The sequence below is a fragment of the Eleutherodactylus coqui genome, chromosome 2, assembly GCF_035609145.1.
Source record: "Eleutherodactylus coqui strain aEleCoq1 chromosome 2, aEleCoq1.hap1, whole genome shotgun sequence".
Classification (NCBI taxonomy): Eukaryota; Metazoa; Chordata; class Amphibia; order Anura; family Eleutherodactylidae; genus Eleutherodactylus; species Eleutherodactylus coqui.
This window is the reverse complement of record NC_089838.1, coordinates 9518445-9541057: the sequence shown is the minus strand read 5'-3', so window position 1 is coordinate 9541057 and position 22613 is coordinate 9518445. Positions and strand designations below refer to the sequence as shown.

The 22613-nt window shown below is 48.8% G+C and overlaps 1 protein-coding gene across 1 annotated transcript in view; it reads right to left on the bottom strand.

Annotated features, from left to right (window-relative positions):
• Positions 1–16735, bottom strand: part of LOC136611059 (cyclic AMP-responsive element-binding protein 3-like protein 2) — a 29593-nt gene extending 12858 nt beyond the window's left edge. Inside the window, exons 1-5 of the mRNA XM_066590306.1 lie at positions 15401–16735; positions 5508–5724; positions 2126–2301; positions 1463–1550; positions 1196–1383 (exon numbers count right to left, since the gene is read on the bottom strand). Coding sequence (XP_066446403.1) covers positions 1196–1383; positions 1463–1550; positions 2126–2301; positions 5508–5724; positions 15401–16723 — 1992 coding nt within the window. The 5' untranslated portion in view covers positions 16724–16735. The remainder of the gene's footprint in view (positions 1–1195; positions 1384–1462; positions 1551–2125; positions 2302–5507; positions 5725–15400) is intronic.
• Between the last annotated feature and the right edge of the window lie 5878 nt (positions 16736–22613).

The following is a 22613-nucleotide window of genomic DNA, read 5'->3' as shown; positions in this document are numbered from 1 at the left end:
CGGTCCTTGTGTAGCGTCCACGGGCCTCTGCTCCCTGCTCCTGCTGCCCCGTTGGCAGCGCTCTGCTGAGCCCCAGTGCCTTAGCAGTGGTGAGTGCTCACGAGCACCGAGGCACCACCCAGAAGAAATATGAGGCCAGCTGTGGAGTGCCGGTGACTTAAGAGCGGTGAGCGCTCATCCCCACCAAGGCATCGGCCAGAAGAAATCGAACAGGAGCGAGACAGCTGACACAAGCGCCGGCTGCCCAGCTCTCACTGCGGCTGACCTAATTGCGAGCGCTGAGCGGGGGAGCGGCCGTGGGGGAACAGAGAGGCGCTGGCCAGCAGGCTGTCCCGAGGGAGCCAGACAACGAATGCGGGCCCAGCTACAACATCGGGGTGAGCAGGGGAGCGCCCATCACCCAGCACAGACTCAGCAAATGCTGCCGGTTAATGCAGCAGTGAGTCGGGGGCCACCCGGGAGGCAGGACCAGGCGGTACGCGTAGAGTTATCACTGCACATTGCTTTATGGCTGGGCCGCAGCCTCATGGTTACTTCGGTTCGGTGTACATTACAGCATGTTAATGCTGCCATGTAACTGCGGTTACATGCCAGCATTGACAGCTCATAATGTACGTCTAAGAACCGAAGTAACCGTGAGGCTATGAATGCCGGCCAACCATTAAGCAATGTGTGCAGTGTGCAGCTAGGAACTTGGTGCCTTCACCCTATCAGGAGCTGGGAGTGTGACAGGGGCATTCCCCGTCAAACCCCTAGCTTCCGGTGGCGTCAAGGTACACTAATACCTGCGCACCGCCACTCCATCCACTATTTGCGATGCTCCGCTTTAATGATCCCTGGGGGCCGCAGCGATCACACATTCGGGGCCTACCCTCTGGATAGATGATAAAGGTTTCTGGTTCGATAACCCTTTTATATGTTAAAATGCGACATTCACTTAAAGTGAGGCGCCACAACAAATACTGGAACTCGCGGCACAAAGTAGCATCAGATTTCAAGCTACATCTTGGCGCTGATCCTATTGGCTGGCGTTATCTACCTTGTGACTAGCACGTCTTCAGAGGAGACTTTGAACCCAATGATAACTATAGTCCTTAGTGAGAACACCTATAGATAGCAGATCATGAAAGAACTGGTTTAAAGGGACAGATTGAGCTCTGCTACATCTGCAGCTCCTGCACTGCAATAAACTTACATGGGGAGCGGTCAGGAGAGGAGAATTCGAGAGTGCTGATGGACTGCGAGCGGCGCCTTTGTTCCCGGACTGTGATTGGACAGGGCTGGAGGGCGGGAGGGATCGGCTGGGGCTCTGGCCTCCTTCAGAATCGCTCCCGTGACTGCTGGGGGGCGTCGGGGGCAGCTGCAGACTGTCGGATGAGGCAGCTGCAAAAAGGGAGGAAAAGTTAAGTAAAGTAAAGATGGCACAACTTGCGTCTGGTCCGGGACGCGGCGAGGACCCCACCTTCTTTAGGACACAGGTTCAGGAACTGATCCACCTCGTGGGGCTCCAGTTTAATCTGCGGCAGCGACTTTGGGCTCAGAGGTTTGTGCTGCAAGGAGATAAAGGGGGATATGTAAGACAATGAGCAAGGATTCCATTTTCTGGATCCCATGGCGGAACAGGAACACAGACCCCCCCATGGCCAGCGGTGAGAACGAGCCCGTGGGGTATGCTGTAGGCATCAAAAAAACCCGCAGCATTGGTGCAGATTTTGACTCGAACTCAGCTGCAGCGCCGCTCTCATCTCCCAACACTACAGCCGGGGCTCCGCACACACCGGCAACCGAGCACCGCTGCTACCGATCATGTGATGTGGAAGTGGCATCACATGACCGGCGGCAGGGGCGCTCAGCAGCAGTTGCCGGTCTGCGCAGCATTCTGGATACTGCAGTATCGGGGGTGAGAGCGACGCGGCGCGGGCTGAAATCAAGCGCAGATCTGCCCTGATTTCGAGTCAAGAAGCAACCGATGATGCGGACTTTGACGGGGTTTTCGATGCAGAAACGCGGCATCATTTCTGCTACGTGAGAACAGACCTTTAAAGGGGGAGATGGCTGTTCATCACACAGCTGATGGCTACTGTGGGCGGCGTAAGAGGGTACAACGGACTGATGTGGCACTTACCTGGTCGGGCTCCGGCAGCTGTGGCAGCGCTTCCACCTGAAGAGGTGCCGTCACCGGGTTGGTGGTAAGTGTAACCGAAGGAGCCAAGCCTGGGCCTTCTTCAACGGGGACTTCCATCTTAATTTTGGTAGGAGTGAGCTGCCCCCCAAGGCACCAGTCCTCACCGGTGAGATCCCCTGCAGAGGGAAGGGTACACACTAAGAACAGGACGAGAGGACTTAAGATGATAGCAAAAGGAGAACACAACAATGTGGAGGTCGCTGGGCGACTGGGCAGGCACTACAATTGTCATTGTGACCCATGCCACCATGTAGGTTTATATGCCACTTTGGGTTTGGGGCAAGTAGAGTGGCACCCCTATAGCCACTGTAATGGCAGCCACTGGTGGTTGTCACCCATGTCCCCATTCACACTAGAGGCCAGCTCGGGGACTTCCAAGTGATTCTTGTAGAGGACCGGTCACTGCTGTCCCGTTTCAGTTAAAGGGGTTGTGCAGGACTTCAACTATTAAAGGACAGGCCCTCAATAGTTGATCGTCGGGGTGGTCCTCCGCTCAGGATCCTCGCCGATCAGCCGATTCCCAGGTCCGCTGTCAATGTGGTCAGCGCAGTGTGCATCGCAGCGGCCCAGTTTGGTGCTCAGGCACAACTCTGATTGAATTCACCTAAGGAATAGCAGGAGTCCCGGAGGACCCCCCCCCCACCTTACAGAGACCCCCCGACCCCGGCACAGAATAGAATATTATGTGTTGTCCTCCTTTTGTGTCCCTAACACACCATTGCTTGGGGCCCCTCAGATCTGACAAGATGGCTGCAGCCTGACCTCGTCTACGTGACGCACGCTGTACAGTTGCAGTTCATTGGCCGTCTAAGACAATACAGGAGCGGCCAGACGGCAGCGCTGCTTAATCCGAAAGCCACGCGGAGTGTCTCAGACTACCAATGCACAGTAGCGGGAGGGGCTCTGCAGCCATCTTGGACGACCAGTGAGGGGCCCCGGCGGATCCGTGGCAAAAACGAAGGCTGACCGGTATCATCACCCCACCTCTGGTCCTGGGACAAACTTTGGCGCCGGGACCGGAGAATTGCTTTAACTAAAAACAGGCGCATCAGGAGAGAAAACGCATCGCGCTTCCATCAGGGGACGGTCCCCGCGAACGAGGACAAGCGGCGGACACAGAGCAGGCAGTGTTTACGGACCGACAATGGATGTTACATCCTCATATGACGAACAATGGGGCGATATTGTGAAATACGGGAGCGACCCACATCCAGGACAAAGCGCTGCGGACCTGTCAGCCGGCCAGCAAGGAAGGAATTAGACATTTGCCCTGACGTCAGCGGGAGAACGCAACACCTTATGGCTTCCGGGTGTCTTGTGTGTTGAGACTTTAACCCTCGCCTGGACTTTGCCTGTCCGCACTTCTATACACACACTGATGTCAGCATCTATCTGGTTTCACAATGCGAGCGTCAGCTTATCCAACCAACGCAGCCCAGTTACACCCGCAGATCCTCGCCGCTCCGGGAAGGATGGGGCGCTGCAACAACATCAGCGATCCTCCTTCCATTCCAATCCCGAAACCACCATAATTGGCGGACTGTTTTTTGGGGTCTTTAGCCTGGCCTACACATTAGGCATCTGTGTGCCCATTGCCTTGACAACCCCATGCATACGCATGCTCACCCAGTCGCTGACGGGCACCTCTGGCAGCAGCTTTACATCCCTTAAAGGGGTTTTCCTGAGTTATTAAAAAATTGGAGAGGTCAGAAAATGGTGAAAACTAAACTAGGTTGTGCTCGCTGCTCCGACGGCCACCGGTCCAGCGCTGCCGCTCGTGGACTTACTTTACAAACTGCGGTGGTATCCGTATACAAAGTCCAGCGAAGAGGACAGGAGCGGCAGCGCTGGATGGGAGTGAGAAGCAAAACTTCATTTTGAGTCATTTCCTGCCCTCTCCCTAATTTTTCAGTAACTTGGACACCCCTTAGGGTCACATGTAGCGGAAATGTTGCAGATCGGCTGCAAATTCTGCTACATTATCGCATCAAAAACCGTGCCAAAATCCGCAACGTTGGTATGGGGTTTAGGCTGGCATTCCTCTGTAGACCCCTAGCCGATTTGAACCTGCAATGCCGCTCCTCATACCAAGTCCTCACTGCGGCGCACACCCCTCACTACTAGTCGCAGCCGCCGCAGTGGGCGCATCACCTGACCAACGGCAACATTGCTTTACAGCGGTGGCCGGGTGAGGGGTGTGCGCCGCAGTGAGGAGTTGGTATGAGGAGCGGCATTGCAGGTTCAAATCGGCTTAGGCTGCGCAGCAAAATGCCAGTCAAAAGCCGCACCAACGTGGATTGTGGGACGTTTTCTGATGGAAGTGCTGCGGGTTTTGCCGTAGGTCTGTGCGTTTCCACTACATGTGCGCGCAGCTTCATAGCAACCCTACGGTTTCAGGATGAACTTCTTTCTTGGGACCGGAGGGGTAAGAGGGTAGATTACTGCAGTTGTTCTCCGTCGTCTCTCCAATCCACCGATTTCAGGTCCAATTTCCGGCTGTCCAGGATGGTTTTCGCAATTTTCTATCTACCTAATATACACGACTCTCTGATTGGCCAGAGCTACTCATGTGACCAATGCTGCCCAATTAGAAAGCAGGTACAATGCCTTGGTAGTCTAACGCTACCAATGCACTATGGCAGGGGCGTAACTAAAGGCTCAGGGGCCCTGATGCAAAACGTGAGCTGGGCCCCCCCTCTATCTGTATCTGTACCTGTACCCATACCTAAACCATGCTGCACAGGGACATAACTTGAAGCTCCTGGGCCCCAATGCAAAACCTGTAACAGGGCCCCCAACTATAATGCTTTATTCATAGTACTGGGCTCCCTTTATGGAGAAGAGAGGCCTTATGGGCCCCCTAAGGCTCCTGGGCCCGGGTGCAACCGCATCACCTGCACCCTCTATAGTTACGCCCCTGCACTATGAGGATTGGGTAGTCTGAGGCTTGTTACAGTCACCCCGGACAGTCAAAATCAGGGCTGCTGAGAAGAACCCCCCCCGGTCGGGTCACAGGACAGAATGTTGTCCTGAAAAACAGAACCAAAGGATCCGGCATGTTGACCTCCAACAGTCCACTGCTACTTTTTCTCAACTTCTACCATTTGGGCATTGTTGGTATAGCGCCACACACATCTGATGCCTCCTGTAAGCGGTAGGTTCAGTCAGCAGTAATCAAGTGTGTGGCCACTTTAGCGGTCATTGTGGCCCACCTTTTCCTGCTCGAGGGCCGCCTAGTGGTCACAAGGTGCCTATATACCTATTACAACAATCAAAATGATGACGTCATCATCACCCCATACGAAAAACACATTATTTATACCATCGCTGAAGTTGTCATCTGTGGATCCGTGAGTGAAGGGCGACTGCGGCCGCGAGTCTCCACACAGCGAGTAGCTATGCTCCGCCTTAATCATGGGCGACGGTGAACTCGGATTCTCCACTTCCATCATTTCATATTTCTCGGTGAGGAACGGGTCTCCGATGAGTTGTCCAAGGGCGTCCAGCAGGGCGTTGTCATCGAGGAGCTCCGAGAAGGGCTGGGGAAAGACGAGAGAGGAGATTTAGTCTTACTTTTCAGGACTCGGTCAGAGAGAGAACAGTCGCACCCAGGACGACTACCCGCTAAGAAATGCTGTAAACCACCATCACTGCTGCACCCAGCGAGGGAAGGAGAAGGCTCTCGGCAAAACCTCCTAAAGGGTCCATATATGCAAAACCGAAGACATGAATCAGCCTGATCGGCACAAACCCCCCTTTACTGCACTTTTTCTCACTTCTCCCCATGATAACCCTTCCTGTCTTGTGCTCTAGTCACCCAGCCTCGTCCATCAGCACACACTATGGAAGTAAGTCACCACGCACATCAATGTCCCAATGGTAATTAGGATGTGGATGATGATTTGGAGTCGAACTATGCCCTCAGTTCTGGCGGACAGGTAGCCATGAGGATAAAGATGAGCCAGGCGGATGGTTCATTGGGACATCAGGCCGTGTCCCTAAAAAAAATTAAATAGTCCATGATGAAAAATTAAAGGGGCTGTTCAGTCTGAACAACTGATGAACTATCCACAGGATAGGTCATCAACTGTTGAACGGTTGAGGTCAGCTACTCAGGATCCCTAAGGATTAGCTGCCCCACTGTCATGGTGTGTACAGAGCCAGAAGCGGACAGCGCCGTACATGCTGCAGTGGCCCAAGGTTGGTACTGCAGGTACAGCTCCTATTGAATTTAATGTAACACCTACCTGGGCCACTGCAGTGTGTATGGAGCCGTCAGCTGATAGTGGGCTGCATATCAGTTGATTGTAGGGTGTTCTGAAGCAGCGGAGCTCGCCGATCCACAATTGATCATCACCGTTCAGACCTGGACAATCCCTTTCAGTCTTTCTTTTTTGGAGTTCCCCTATAAGTCCACCGAGTCACGTTCAGAAAACAGAGCGGCTGACAGCCCAACTTCCTGAAAGTCCCTCTAGTTCCTGCGATATGGTGGACAGCAGTGAAGCTCCATCTTTGGGGATTTTTCAATGGCAGGAGGGAATTGCACTATTAGTAATTCTCCAACATATAGATATTGCTCCCCCGACACCATCTGCATTACATTGCTGCTAGGAGGTTCCTGATTGCATTAGGGGGCGCCGCAGGGAATTTGATTCCTCCATGCTCTTTTGCCTTCAAGTAAAGCTGGTTACAAGCAATATGTCCGCCATTACTAGTTAAGCGTCCGTAAGAGTTACATCTGCTGCCTAACTGATCATCACTCGGCTTTCCCAGGAATGGATGGAACTAGTGCATGACTGTACTGCGCCATTTTTGGTGTGCAGTCACTGGAGGGCAGGACAGGATGCCACCCTCCCTCCAGGGTAAACAGCCGTCTCCCCGCTGAGTACATTTTATGATGCCCCATTGTGTGTTCAGCACACAGACGTGTGACCCATCATGAACAGCCGCCCATCGTGTGAACAGCCTCAGCAAACACATATGTGCAAAGTTCTTATGGGGGGGAGGGATAAGGAAATGGGGGGTTGGGGGGGGGCGCTCCCATCAGCCTCTGGGGTGTGGAATGGAAAAAGATCACATTTTTCTAACCGGTAGTGAATGCGACAATTCAGAAACTCGTGCAATGCAGTCGTTATGCTGCAGGTATACCGATGGGCCGAAGGGGCAAGTGTCCCGAAATGTTCAGAGAGCTCCTCAAAAAAGCGGGAGACCCCTGGATGAGCAGACCAGTCACCAGAGTACCCTGCGTCCTACTTAATGACTACTTAAACTCAAGGCCCGCGGGCCAAAGCGGCCCACCGCGTCCCCTTACGTGGCCCGCAGAAGGACCGACTCTCCACTATCCTCAGAAGTCACAGCCAATGCTTGGCAGAGGGCATGGCGGAGGCACAGGGAGCGGGTACCATCTTGGATTCCGAGCTCCGGCGCACATCCACACCGCTCTGTCCAACAGCTCACAGATGGTGGCTCAGCTCTGCCAGCCCTACCCGGGCACCCCGGCCCCCCGCCAAGGTAGGAAGCTCTGTGCTAGAGAGGTGGAAGGGGAGAAACCCCATCATAGTGCCATGGTGAGGAGTAGTTACAGTTAGGGCTCAGTCACATAGGGGTCAGAATGATAGATACACAAATGACCCCATTTCTAAAAAACTACACCCAATAATGTACTCACTGAGGGGGTCAGGAGGATTTTGACCCCACAGTTTCTTTTCAGGAGTCAATGCAATTTAGAAGAGAAAAAATAAAATGTCATATTTTTGCATATATGTCATTTTAAAGCCTGTTTTTTTCTCTATAGTGAACATGAAAAAGAAGATTTGTACCCCAAAATGGATCCCCCTGTTTGTTCAGAAACATACCCGTTGTGGCCCTAATCCTATATCTGTATGCACAACGGGGCCCAAACCAAAAGCAGCAGCCGGTGGCTTTCAGAACAGAAATGTTGCTTGAAGGTTTTAGGCCCCATTGCCCACTTGTAGAGCGCTTGAGCGGCCAAAATGATGGAGAACTCCCCAAATGGAGTACTTTCAGCTCCCCTCCTCATCCTCACTGCGATATTAAATGTTATGTCCTCAACAGTCACCATTACTACTATATTATATACTACATCCTCATCATCCATCATTACTACTACCGTGTTTCCCCGAAAATAAGACAGTGTCTTATATTAATTTTTGCTCAAAAAGGTTTAACTTTTTTACATGTATAGCTGCCTGGACACTATTTAAATTGACTTTTTTAATTAACTGTTAGCAGGGCTTAATTTTGGAGTAGGGCTTATATTTCAAGCATCCTCAAAAAGCCTGAAAAATCATTTTGCATCCTCAAAAATTCTGGAAAATCATGCTACGTCTTATTTTCAGGGAAACGTGGTATATTATATACTACATCCTCATCATTAGTACTAGATTGCATACTACTTCCTCATTATCCATCATTACTAGGGGAAGAGACTTGTTATTTGTATAGCACCAACTTATTCTGCAGCGCTATTGTAGGGGCCCAGAGCTAGCGGGGCCCCTCCATAAGTATGAATGCTTTTGTCTTGTGCATTTGTATTGTCAGTGTCTTCTATGTGTGTTAATTTGATGTGTATTGCACATCTGCAGCACTGAATGGGTTAATGTCTGTGTTATGTCTGAAAAATGTATCTTGTTGTATGTCATGTGATCATGCTATGTATATGTGTTTTTACAAGGATGCTGTGCAAGTCAGTCTTAGGGTGCGTTCACACGAGCGCATAAACGGCGCGTTTTTGCGACCAAACGTATATACGTGACCATCTGAGGCAATGGTTTCGAATGTATTCGTTCACATGGGCGATTTTACGGCGCGGAAAAATGTCAACCCGCGGAAAAACGGACATACGCGACCGAAATACGTGCCGGTGAATATTCGCTGGCCGAAAAGACCGTTTGAAAAGTAGGAACAAACGAAAATACGCTTTCTAGCGCTGGTCGTGTTCGGCGAAAAACGTTCTTTCCAGCGATTATACGCTGCGCTCGTGCGAACGTAAAAATACCTACGCACCCTTAGCCTGAGCCTGAGTCTTGCAAGATCTAAGTCAGTGTGCAGTCTAGCATAAATCTGGAGAGCTGAGAGACTTCTAGTGAGTGGGAGAACTTGTGCTATGTGGAGCCCTAGGATGGAAAAGGCTGAGCGATGGCCTGATGTGTGCCCTGGCCCTATTCACCCGGGCCCCCCTGCTATTAATATGGAGGACTGTAAGAAAGAAAGAGGAATCGCCCTGCAGCGCTGAGTGCTATCCCTAAATGTGAGTGTTGACCGATGGAGAGAGGCCGGGAGCAGAACCCCACAGATAACTGAGACTGTGGACCCGTCTGACCTCCTGTGAATCCCCCCTGACACCACTAATCTGTGTGCATCGGTGATATGCTGGCTGATGTAAAGTTGATGGACTGTTAATCGTTATTACAAGTAAACGAGCTCTACCAACCATTCCGGGTTTTGCTCATAACATTTTCTCTGTGTGTGGACTACGTTACTTTCATCTACTGGATTCACCACAGAGGACGGAACGCTGGCGTCACAAGTGACAAAAAGGACTTAAGGTAAACCGCGGACTGGCTTACCCTGTGAAACTCCTCCAGCAGTAATTTGTCCGGGTGCCGTGCCACCCCCAAGGGAGGAGATGGTAGAGCTCTGTGAAAAGGCATCAGTCTACCCCGCTCTCTCCTCGGCTCTGGGCCTGCTCCACGGACGCTGGACGTTCAGGTAAGCTGGGTGCTCATTTTACTGACCTCGGAAGGATAGAAGGCTGAGCCAACCTTGTGCTGGCTGCCTGAACCATGCGGGTAGCCGGATCAAGGTTGAACCCACAACCTTCAGATCGTGAGCGAGAGCTTAGGACTGCATTCTGCTTCCTTAACCCTCTGCGCCACACAAGACCATTACTACTATATTATATACTACATCCTCATCATCCATCATTACAACTATATAATAGACTACATGGATGATGAGGCCGCACCCACTTTTTGTGAGAAAAAAAGCTAAAAAGTCACAAATTTCTGTGACTTGCACAAAAATTTACATTTATTTAGGCCACCTTCACACAGATTTTCCCCAGCGGAGTTCGACCCGGCACCCGGCTGGTGACCCCTGCGTTCTTGTCCGGTGGCTTCCGTACAGCGCTGCGGATGTGCCGGGTGGCGCTCCGTCATACATGCGCAGAAGCCGCCAGAGCTCTGCAGTGACGCGTATCCCTCGATACTTCTGCAGGGCTCACTGTGGAGTGCCGCGGGACAGACCGCTTGCATTGCCTTCAACGGAAGCCAAACGTGCGTATCCCGCACAAAATCGTAGCAAGCTGCAATTTTTTTCACCCCTGAGTAGAAAATCGATTTCCGCTCATGGGCAGGAAATCGCGGATTGCCATAACATGCTATGGGCTGGAATCCCACTCCGGATTCCGCGATGCAAACCCGCCTGTGTGAAGGAGGCCTTATGCCATAATTGTGGTGTAAAAGCTTCTGTAAATACCCCCTATGTGTTTACCAAAACATGCTCAGTGGGGCGCCATTCCTGAGGTGAGAACTGCATGAACATCCATCAATGAACTCAAGATGCCTCAGCAAGGCTGGGGGGTCACCGGACCACCATATAAAGTCAGAGCGGGGGAAGGAGGAAATACTAAATGTGACAGGGAGCTAAAAACTAAAGTAAAGACACCGGCGCCCATCAGTTATATGCAGATACATCTTTATTAACCCTTACAATGCCCAGCAGTTACCTACACAGATCTGGTGACCCCAAAATAATCTTCACCGTCTTCTGGTTCTGTGCTGGAAACAAGGGTCGGATTATCAGAATCTCTGGATTATCAGACACCAGATTACGGGTAATTCACAGAATGGGTTCTATTTACTGACATTCTGATTAGTAATATATTTATTGCCCTAATATCGAAAATACTTAGATAATAGTAAAGGTTAACGTGTAACTGAGCTTTCTAAAAGCTTTAAACATACCATAAGGTAAGGTGACCATATATCCTGATTTAGGCAGGACAGTCCCACTTTGGGACCCTGTGTCCAGATTTCCACCGGGACCCCAGCGGAACAGGCATATGTCCCATTTTCGGGACACTTGTCCCGCTCTCTGGTGACGTCCAGTCACCATTAACCCCTTGAGTGGCATGCCCGTAAATTTTCCGGAACTGCCCATAGCGATGTAGCCCAGAAGATTTCCGGGCTATGTTTCACTATGGGACCTGCAGAGCACACTGCCATAAGCTGTGGCAGTGTGCTCTGCCTGCACAGACCCACAGAGAACACTGCAGGACTTTGAAAAACAGAAGCAGGAAGATATTGCCGATCAGCCGGTAATCTCCTGCTTCTATTTTAAAAGTCCTGCACTGCTTTGTTTACAGGTTGCCATAGAGACCTTCGGCTTGTCAGAAGACAGCCGAAGGTCTCTGTGGCAGGGAGAGCTGGTGCTTGGCTGTCCCTCCGTTTAAAAAATCATAACTCCTTTATTTATTTAAAGTACCATATAATGTACTGAAAAACTTTTACAAAATTCTATGTGGAGTAAAATGAAAAAAAAAAAAAGACATTCGGCCATCTTTTAGTGCGTCTTGTTTCCACGGGGCACAAACTGCAACAAAAATGACCTGATAACTTTATTCTAAAGGTCAGTACTAGAGATGAAGGAACGTACTTGTTAAGGGCGATTTCATGCTCGAGCATCGCTATTTTTCGGGTACCTGACTACTCGGGTGAAAAGATTCAGGGGCGCCGGGGGGTTGCAGGGGGGGAGAGAGAGAGCTCCCCCCTGTTCCCCACTACTTCCCCCCGCTCCACCACGCCGCCCCCCGGTGCTCCCCGAATCTTTTCACCCGAGTAGCCAGGTACTCGAAAAAAGCGATGCTCGAGTACGAAATCGCCCTAAACGAGTACGTTCGCTCATCTCTAGTCAGTACGATTACTGCGATACCAAACAGTTTTTTTGCTTTACTACTTGTATTGTTTTTCAAAGACATTTAATTTTTTTAAATTATTTTGTGCTGCATCTTCTGCGCGCAATAACTTTTTTATTTTTCCGCCAACGTACTTGAGCGAGGGCTCATTTTTTGACAGTCACCGGGCGCCTCGTTCCGGCGCTGTGTCTCCGTGAAGTCCGTGCGCACACAGTAAGGCGCGATCACATGACAGTTTTTATGTTCAGTTTTTTGTGAGCCAAAATCAGGAGTGGAGAGCCAGTATAATGGGGAGAGGTGCCGTCCTTCCAGATTTTGGACCCGCTGCTGGTTCTGGTCTAAAAAAAAACTGAACACAAAAACTGTCCTGTGATCGCGCCCTCAGGGCTTCTACCACTAGTGGGGTATTTAGCGCTGCGATATCGCTGCGTTTTTTTCAATGGGACTTTCTAATATTAAAATGGCAAGTTTGCGCTTCTGTCCCATTGATAAAAACGCAGCGATATCACAGCATTAAAAAGAAAGAGCCAGTGGGTGTCAGCCGTAACTCTTTGCAGCCCGCTCTGCGCATGTTCTTCCATTCATCCCTCTGGGAGAGCGTGAGCATGGAGTCGGCTGTAAAGTCACACTATGTGCGCGGGGACGCAGCGCTGGAGCGGGGCACCCGGTGAGTATTGTACACAGCTCCCCGGACTCCCCGTTCTCTCACCTTTGAGCCCAATAATGTAGTTTATGGAGCTGAAAGCTGGTGACGGGTCCCTATAAAGGCGGCTGCGAACATCTGGGACGATGCAATTCAGTAGGGATCGGGGTCCACAGTCACAAGACGTTACATGTGATAAGCAGTAAGACTGCGGTAAATCATCTGCCTGACTTCAGCGTTCCCCTTTGGGTAGAATGTCACCATAATAAATACATCTGATGTGTCCATAAGACAAGATCCCAGGGCCGGGTGCTACACAGGAAGTGTCCGGCGCTCTACACACGCTCATCCGTAGGACGGCTCCACGGACGAGCTGCGCACAGCGATCTCCGTGTATGTGGAGCGTTATTTACATTTAACCCTAATGAAGCGTCATTCAAAACACTTAGGCTGCGTTCACACGGGGCGGAATTGCCGCAAACCTTCCGTGCAGACTTTCTGCAGAGAAATTCCACCTGCGACTTTAATCCTGGGATTAGCCAGCAAAGTGCAGGAGATTTACAAAAATCTCATCCATCCGCTGCGACCGAGCCGCACTGAGATTGACAAGCCACACGGAACTCAAAGACGTGGCATATCAATTATTTCCCCGCTTCCGCAGTGGATTCTCTCCTCTCTATGGGGAGAGATGGCCGCAGCGGAATGCAGGCGGTGAAGCCGCTCCTAAACCCGCGACGAAAGGCCATGGGTTTTGAAGCTGCATTTCTCTCGCAGAAATCTCGCAGTATTTCCGTGCGGTCATTCCGCGAGATTTCAGTCCCGTGTGAACCCAGTCTTGAACCCGACCTGATCTACCCAGGAACCCCACAAACATATCAGGATGCCACCTTTATGCAGATTTTCATGGACTTCACCCACTTAGCGCTCTCTTTTGGGGGACAATCCTGGTAAAATGGGAGTGCTGGTTCATGTGATATAGTAGATCAGACATCATTGGGATAAACAGCAATGACACACGGAGGATTATCCATAAGGAGACACAGGGATCACACCCAGAATACAATCACAGCGGATCCCCCACATGTGATCTAGTCATAAGGACAGCGGTCAGATAGGCCGGGCACCAACATATGTGCATTGGGTATAACACACACAATGTACTGTGAGAGAAGTCCCAATGGTCTCTCCTGCGCCATCCTGCCCTTCGCTCTCTATAAATAAGGGCTGTTGTTCGGCTCGTTTTCAATGTCTGAGCCTAAAAATCGTATAAATATTTCTATTTTTTTCTAATAAAGGGAGAATCAGCTGATTACGCAGAATGCTGTGTGACCGAGTCTATGATCCTTCAAGCAGCTCGAACTGAACCCCGTTGGATTCGGAGCACAAGAATATAGCTGTAGCATTCCATCGCACTAACAGCGCACGCATATAATACGCGCAAAAGGTGACAATGAAAGGACATTGCTTTCACTGTTCCGCTCACGCTTGCCTATATTTTATTGCGTATGTTATGTGCGTAATAAAGAGCGCAGCATGTTCTATTTTACCGCATATAATGCACATAACAGCCCTATTGTTCTCTATGGGTGCGTTCACAACACAGCGCTTACACAATTACATCACATATGTATGGCGGTTTTATGTTGCCAGGAGACAGGAGAAGGAAAGTGAAAAAAAGAAGAAACCAGCCAGCCGGCGCAGGACAGCGGGAGTAAAATACGTGTACATGTGCAGGCATAACCGTGTAAGAACATGACAATACGCAGGGATACGCAGTCCCCTACTCCGGGAAAATGGTCAAGTGGGCCTGGCTTTGGTTATAATCACCTGCAGCCCCACCTCATTCATCCCATTGGCTGTCTGATCTACCAATCAGTTTGTCTTTCAGTCCTGTCTCTGGTCAGTTTCTATTATGGTTTCTCCCAGTTGTTGCTTCTCCCAATATTGTTATTGAATAGAGATGATCGAACATGTTCGGCCCCGCCCCTTTTCGCCCGAACACCGAACTTTGCGAGTACTTCCGTGTTCGGGCGAAAAATGTTCGGCGGTCGCCGTGGCAGCGCGGGGGGGTGCGGCGGGGAGTGGGGGAGAGAGGGAGAGAGAGAGGGCTCCCCCCTGTTCCCCGCTGCTGCCGCCCGCGCTGCCACGGCGACCGCCGCCCCCCGGCGGCCCCCGAACCTTTACGCCCGAACACTGAAGTGTTCGGGAAAGCCGGTGTTCGGGTGCGTAAGTGTCCGTTACGGACACGTTCGATCATCTCTATTATTGAACCATCAAATACCCATAATACCGCATGAAGCGGCTCGGTGAAGGAGGCAGTGAAGGTGTGTAAGTGTCTGATGGGGTCACACAGCTCATAAAAGGACAGCCGCCCGGCCCCATAATCCAGGCAGATCCTGAATCTATTACTGGATGTAATGTGAGGTAACAGGATCTCTGTACTATCATGCATCACTGAGTACTGATTATTATAAGACCTCCACAAACACCAGGACTTGTTATTAACTCCAATGTATGACTGCTGCCCCCTCCTGTCTATACTGGGGTAACACATCCCCACCCCCCACCCCCCTGAACTACTGATATCCACATCCCAGTAATGTCGTCCTGCGGAGAATCCCCTCCTGCTCATCACCTGATTATACTGGAATCTCTCTGCTGTTTCTGGACGGTTCTGCTTCTTTCGTATCCAGGTTGCAGTTTTCAGGTCATCTGATATACGGATATCATTAGCAGCAGTATTTACATCCAGTAATATGTCTGCAGGATCCTCCACATAGATCCCCCTCCTAATATCTGTTACTATGTCACATAATGTGTGTAATGTGTCTGAGATCACAGCCACATCCGGACCATCTACATCATGGAGCAGTTTATCATGTCCCCCCGTGTCCCCATCACCTCCATCATGTCCCCCCGTGTCCTCCTCACCTCCATCATGTCCCCCCGTGTCCCTATCACCTCCATCATGTCCCCCCGTGTCCCCATCACCTCCATCATGTCCCCCCGTGTCCCCATCACCTCCATCATGTCCCCCTGTGTCCTCAGGATCACACAAGTCCCCGGTGTCTGGTTCCTGTAAGACAGTCAGTGGATCAGTCATGTTACACAGCTCCTCCATGTGTCTCATCTTCCTGGACAGCTCGTCCTTCTGTATTTCCAGCTTCTTCATCACAGCAGAGAGTGAGAGTGACTCTTCCTTCTCCTGCCTGGAGATCTCGCTCAGGACCCTCTTCTCCAGGTCGTCCAGCTGTCTCCTGATGTCTCTACACAGGGCAGTGACTCTCTCCGCTTCTCCAGCTGCTTTTTCTTGAGCTTTTCTCTTACTCTCCTCTAGACTCCGGACTCTTTCCTCAGTCTCCTCCCTCCTTGTGGTCAGTTTCTGGAGAACATTTCTCAGTTTCTCCTTCTTCTTCTCAGAGGCCTCATCCAGCATCTCCACCCGATGACCCCGATGTTCTCCGGCCAAACTGCAGGACACACAGATACAAGCGGCGTCCTCAGTGCAGTAATATTCCAGGATCTTCTTATGGACAGAACATTTCCTGTCCTCCAGGTTGGCTCTGGGCTCACATAAGACGTGTTCTGCTGACTTGCTGTGAACTCTCATGTGTTTCTCGCACAGAGAAGCTTCACACAGTAGACAGGATTTAGCAGCCGGTACAGAAGAGTCCACACAGTAAGTGCAGAAGATCCCGGTTTCCGTCTGTGTCAGAGGAGTAGTCAGGAAGCCCTCTATGATGTTACACAGAGCTAAGCATCTCATCAGTGCCGGCCGCTCCTGAGACTCCTCTCTGCATTCAGGACAGGAATAAACTCCAGCCTCGTCCTGTGTATCCAGCACACGATGAATACAGACCCGGCAGAAGTTGTGTCCACATCTCAGCATTACAGGATCTGTATAAGTGCTCAGACAGATGGAGCAGAGCAGCTCGTCTCTCACAGCAGCAGACGCCATGGCTGACAGAGGAAGAGAGAAACGAAACTACTACTTCCTGACCCTCATAGACCTATGAGCAAGTTTTTTTCCTGTTGACTACAGGGCGGGGCTGCACGGCACAAGATCACTATTAACCTGTTAATGGACAGTTGTCATAATGATACCATGTTTCCCTGAAAATAAGACCCTGTCTTATATTAATTTTTGTCACAAAACAGGCACTGGGTCTTATTTTTGAGGGATGTCTTATTATACTTACCTACCAGGCTCAGTCCAGGTCTCTCCCGCTGCTCTCTGGACCTATAACATGCTGAGCCGTGGCATTGTTTGGCCAATTTATAAATCCTGCCTCCACAAGGCGATAGCTGTGATTGGTTCATCGAGCGCTGCGTTTATTGGCTGAGCAGCAGTCGATGAACCAATCACAGCCATCGCATTAGTTCATCGAGCGCTGCATGGATTGGCTGAGCAGTGCTCGAGAACCAATAGGAGCCATCGCTTCCTGGAGGTGGGATTTATGAATCCCATAACTAAGAAATGATCTTCTGTGTGTGAACGAGAACTGCAGGACGCACGGCGGAGCTCCATGTGGCAGCAGGAGGACCTGGAACAATCCTGCTAGGTAAGTATTCAAATTTTTTTTTTTTTATGTAATGCAGCTAGGGCTTATTTTCTGGGTATGGCTTATTTTCAGGAAAACGAGGTAGATTCTTTCTGCTGTATATTTAGGGCCTACATTGTGGTTACATATAAAGCGTTGGGTTGTTACTTGCAGTAAATTCCTCTGTTATTCCTGTCTTTTAAAAAGAAATTCAATCGAAATCTACTGAAAATAAAGAATTTACAGCAGAGATAATAGAAGAGATTCACCAAGATCCAAATTCATGAAGAAATCAGACATCTGAGAGGTTCATGAATTATCTTGTTTGTAGAATGCAGCAGGTTTATGTGTATTGGATGGCTGCAGCCATGAAAGGGTTAATGTCTGGAAAGTGTATCATTTTGTCTGGTGTGGTATAAAAGTATAGTCATGTGATGCGTGGTAAGGCTGCCCCTGTCTAGCTTTCTGTTTGGGCAGTCATGTTCAGTCTGTCAGTCTGCTGCGGCTGTTGCTGTTGTCCAGGCCAGAGAGAGAAAGAGAGCGAGTCGATGTAGGACTCAGTCTGCCTAAGTAAGAGAACCGGATGATTAGAAAATGGAAGAGTCCGAAAGGGGGTCCGTTGTTCCCGCCTGGGCCTAGCCTTGTAGAGGAACTCCCCTTAGCTTCTATCTCTAGAAAGAAGCGAATGTACCCGGATTGGAAGAAATGAGTAGAAACCGCATGAGTCTGGAGAGGGAGAGAGGAACCATTAGAGAAATGTAAGTGACTGGCAGGAGACAGAGAGAGAGAGTTGCCGGGAGAGACAGAACTGACAGATCATTGGGACTGTGGTTGAGTAATGCCCGAGGGTCCTCCCTGATCCAGCACTGTTCTCACAGTGTTTACTAGTTAAGTCTGTTGTATTGTTGTTTGTCTAAAGAGACTTAAGTCAACGAGCAGAACTGAATGTTACTGGTTCCTGTTCAGAAAAGTGTAGCTTGTGCGTGGACTACTTTATTTCCCAGAATTGACATCGGTGGGATCCACCAAAAAGCATGGAACGTTGGCATCACGAGTGACAAGTTAGATTACAGGCAACCTTGGTTACTATCCCTGTGATCTCCCCCTAGTAGTAAGAGGTCAGGTTCCGAGCTACTCTTAGGGAGGAGACGGTAGCCTTGCCCCTTGACAAGGTTAAGACTCTACCCCGCTTTTTCCTCGGCTGAGGGCCTGCTCCTCGGATGCTGCACATACTTTGCAAACTTCTCCAGATGCAGTGTAATGCCATGGCAGGCAGCAGATGGCGTACGCTATTGCTTCATGGACATCGGTTGTGCCCCTGGTTTCAGCTGAACTGCGACTGGGGGTATATTCTGAGCGAGTCCTGGTGGATTATCTTCCGCCCTACTCCTGGTATTTTCATTACTTGGTCCAGGGTGGGGCCTGAGTGATCTGGCTCATGAATGACAGGAACTGTGAGTGAGAAGATGTGGGCAGGAATTGGAACATCTTCTCCAAGTTGTAAAGTCATCTGTCCATCCGGCTGAAAGAACACTTGGGCCTGTAGTTTTGTCAACACATCCTGTTCCAGCAGTGGTTTTGGACAGTCTGGCAGATACAAAAATTGATGAGTTTCTCCCGAGGTGCATTGTGGTGGTACTATAAAGTGATGCTTCACACCTTGTCCAGTAGCTCCCACAATCTGGGCATTCTGTGAAAGAGGTGCTAGTTGTTGGGTTGTAATTGAATGTTCAGCTCCGGTATCAACCATAAAGTTCACAGAATGACCTTTACTCTGACCATAGGTTCCTGCGGGCCCAGCAGATAGGAACCTGGTCATTGTTATTTGGAATTATCTTCGTACAGCGGAACAATAGGAGCATAACAAGATGGAGGTCAGTGAGGATGGACCTGAGTGGCTCTGCCATGTGCTTGTCTCTGGTAACGGCCATTTTGGGCCTGGCCCCTTCCTCCTTCTTTTCCTGTATGAGCAGAGGAAGTGATTGGGCAGTCTCTACTCTAGTGACTGTGTTTCCTGCACCTTCTGCATTGGTCTCTATCAAGGGGGTGGTGTTGGGGCCCACCCTTCTGCGCATATGAAGGAGGTGGGTCGTTGTACGAGAAGATAAGGAAATGCCTTTTAATGCCTTCTTAATAGAGTAGAAGCGTTGAATCGTTTAGTGAAGACTTTGATTTTGTTAATAGGGGTGTAATGTAGTGTTTTTTTATGCGTTTCTTGAAATAAAATGATATCCATGCCATGTTTCTCTAGGTAATGCAGTTTGTACAAGCGTGGTAAGCACTTTCCTCTTGACAGCCACCTCACTTCGGTGTGTAGTAGACATTTGATTCTTCATTGTGGTCTAGACAGAGCGGAAAAATGTTTATTCAAAAGAGTGCGCTAATCTTCTTAACAGCATTAACTACATAGCGCAGAGAATCATGCAATCTCTCACGTACATGTTTAGCAACAAGGTGCTGCCGATGGATTACACTGCAATTATGCCCGGCATACCAGATTTTAAATGGGCTATAAATCCGCGATATCGACCAATCATGGACGCAGCTCCGTCGGTTGCACAAGCAGGTACATTTGTTAAAGGTAAATTTTTTTTCTTGGAAAAATTCTCCCACTCTTTTGTATATAGAGGAGCCTTTCATATGGGTGGTTACATTTCTGGTAAACAACAGTTCCTCCACTACCTCTTCATTCCGATTAATGAAAGGAACTTAAGCTAGCATCAATGCTTCATTGTCTCTAACCATTGACTCGGCAATTTGCATTACAAATTCTGTGTTCTTTAACATGTCTAAAAGCGTTTCTTTCACATCAGCAACCATCTTGTCAATTCTTCTTAAAATTGTGTCATTGCACAAAGGAATCAATTTCACCATGGCACACGCATCAGGCCCCAGCATAGCACTGATAATCTCTTTAACTGTGGGTAACACTAGTGTTTCCCCAATAGTATGTGATTTGCCACATTGCGCAATTAATAAAGAGACTTCATAGAAAGCAAGGAGGCCTTTGGTAGGATTGAGAGCAGATTTTCCCAATAGCTTGCCTACAGTGCTGCGGGACTCAAACTTTGACTTTAAACCTTGGTAAGATGAAATCGGCTTACCCATTTTGTCTGAATGCATTTTTGCAAGGTGATCACTCAGTCTCAAAGGCTTCTTAGCTTCATTCGAAAATGCCTTTTCACAAACGAGGCACAAGAGAAGCTGTCCATTTGTAGAAGGGAAGAATCCGTATTTCAAGTATTCATTTCAATACTGACGGCATTTCTTCTTCTCAGCCATTTCTATAAAGTATGCTTCAAGTATGCACTGGCTATGTCGCTCTATCATATAATGATGTCTGACATTTATAACTCCATGACTCCGCTACAGATCAATGGATAACACTGGATAACCTAAAGAACAACCTAACCCGCTGTATTCCATTATGCCGATGATTGGCTGGAATTTTTAATTGTGTGGGTCTCTGGGAGTTGTAGTTTATATCAGTGGTCTGAAAAGATACTTGGCGTCTACTAGACTACAACTCCCGGAGACCCACACAAGTGAAAGTTTGAAGCGGTTCCAGCCAATCAGCGGCATTATGGAATACAGCGGGTTAGGTTGTGCTGTAGGTTATCCAGTGTTATGAAGTGTGATTGATCTGTAGCGGAGTCATGGAGTTATAGAAGTCATACATTATATGATAGAGGCGCACAGGCTGCACACAGCTATAAGTGATTCATATGGAAATAATTGCCTCGGTTTTCATCAGTTTCGGATTTCACTGATTGTTTTCGTATAGATTATCGCCGAAAACTGAGGTATCACTACTAATTTTTAGAAAAATGTAGTTACTAGATGAAAAAAAATCAACAAAGCAAACACAGAACGCCCCCCTACCGCCCCCTGTATGTTCCAACGCCCCCCTTCCACCACCTTGAGAAGTAAAAATGCCCCCCAGGCGGAAATAACGCCCACATTGAGAACTACTGCTTTAAAAAAGAATTATTGCAGTCGATTGCTTTGTGTGTCGTTTTCAGCCACTAGGTGGTGCTGCTGTCAACTTGTTTGAGGTCAGCAGAGTTAAGCCAGTATGCAATAGAAATGAGTGAGAGAGATTGCTGCCTTTGAATAGAACTGGGTATGCTCTGAATCCGGCCCTTTTGTATAGCCAGAAGTGGTTTCTTGGCCGTGTATCCCCCCCTGCTCTTCCAGCCCTTACAGTCCCAAACAGGCCGCTTTATTTGTAATGTATGATAGTATGCTGCGGGGGTGAGAGTGCTTATAATTGCTTCTGCACCATCCAGATCCTCCTGGTGAGCACCCAGCTGTGTGCAGGTGTGCAGAAATGGAGGTGTTGCAGCAGTCTGCCTCCCCCTGTACTTATGTCAGGGAGTTATGTATGTTTAACCCCTTAACAGCCAAAGACATGAGGGTACGTCCTGAAGCGTCGAGGTATGTATGAAGAGAGGTCGCGGGGCAACCTCTCTTCATACAGCGCGGGCGATTGCGGCTATCAACCCTTTAACCCCTTAATGACGCGGCCCTTTTTTTAATTCCATTTTCGTTTTTTCCTCCCCCCTTTAAAAAAATCGTAACTCCTTTATTTATCCATCGACGTCGCTGTATGAGGGCTTGTTTTTTGCGGGACGAGTTGTATTTTTCAATGGTGCTATTCAAAGTACCATATAATGTACTGAAAAACTTTTAAAAAATTCTAAGTGGAGTAAAATGAAAAAAAAAACAACATTTCTCCATCTTTTAGTGCGTCTTGTTTCGACGACGCACAAACAGCAAAAAAAATGACATGATAACTTTTTTCTATTGGTCGGTACGATTACTCCGATACCAAACTTGTATAGGTTTTTTCTTACTATACTCCTCTTTTTTTTTTTCAAAGACATTTAATTTTTTTCAATTATTTTCTGCCGTCATTTTGTTTGCGCAATAACTGTTTTATTTTTCAGTCGACATAGTTCAGCAAGGGCTCGTTTTTTGCCGGATGTTCTGTAGTTTCTGATAGTTTGGAGTACATACGACTTTTTGATCGCTTTTTATTGCGTTTTTTCTGGGAGACAGGGTAACTAAAAAAAGTGTATTTCTGGCGTTCTTTATTTTTTATTTTCGGACGACGTTCACCGTGCGGGAAAAATAATGCACTACTTTGATAGATCGGACTTCTACGGACACAGCGATACCACATACATATTTTTAATTTATTATTTAGATTTTTTAATAATAGATATGGCAAAAGGGGGGTGATTTAATCTTTTGCAACTTTTTTTTTTCAATTAAAAAAAACTTTATTGATTCTTTTTTTTACAT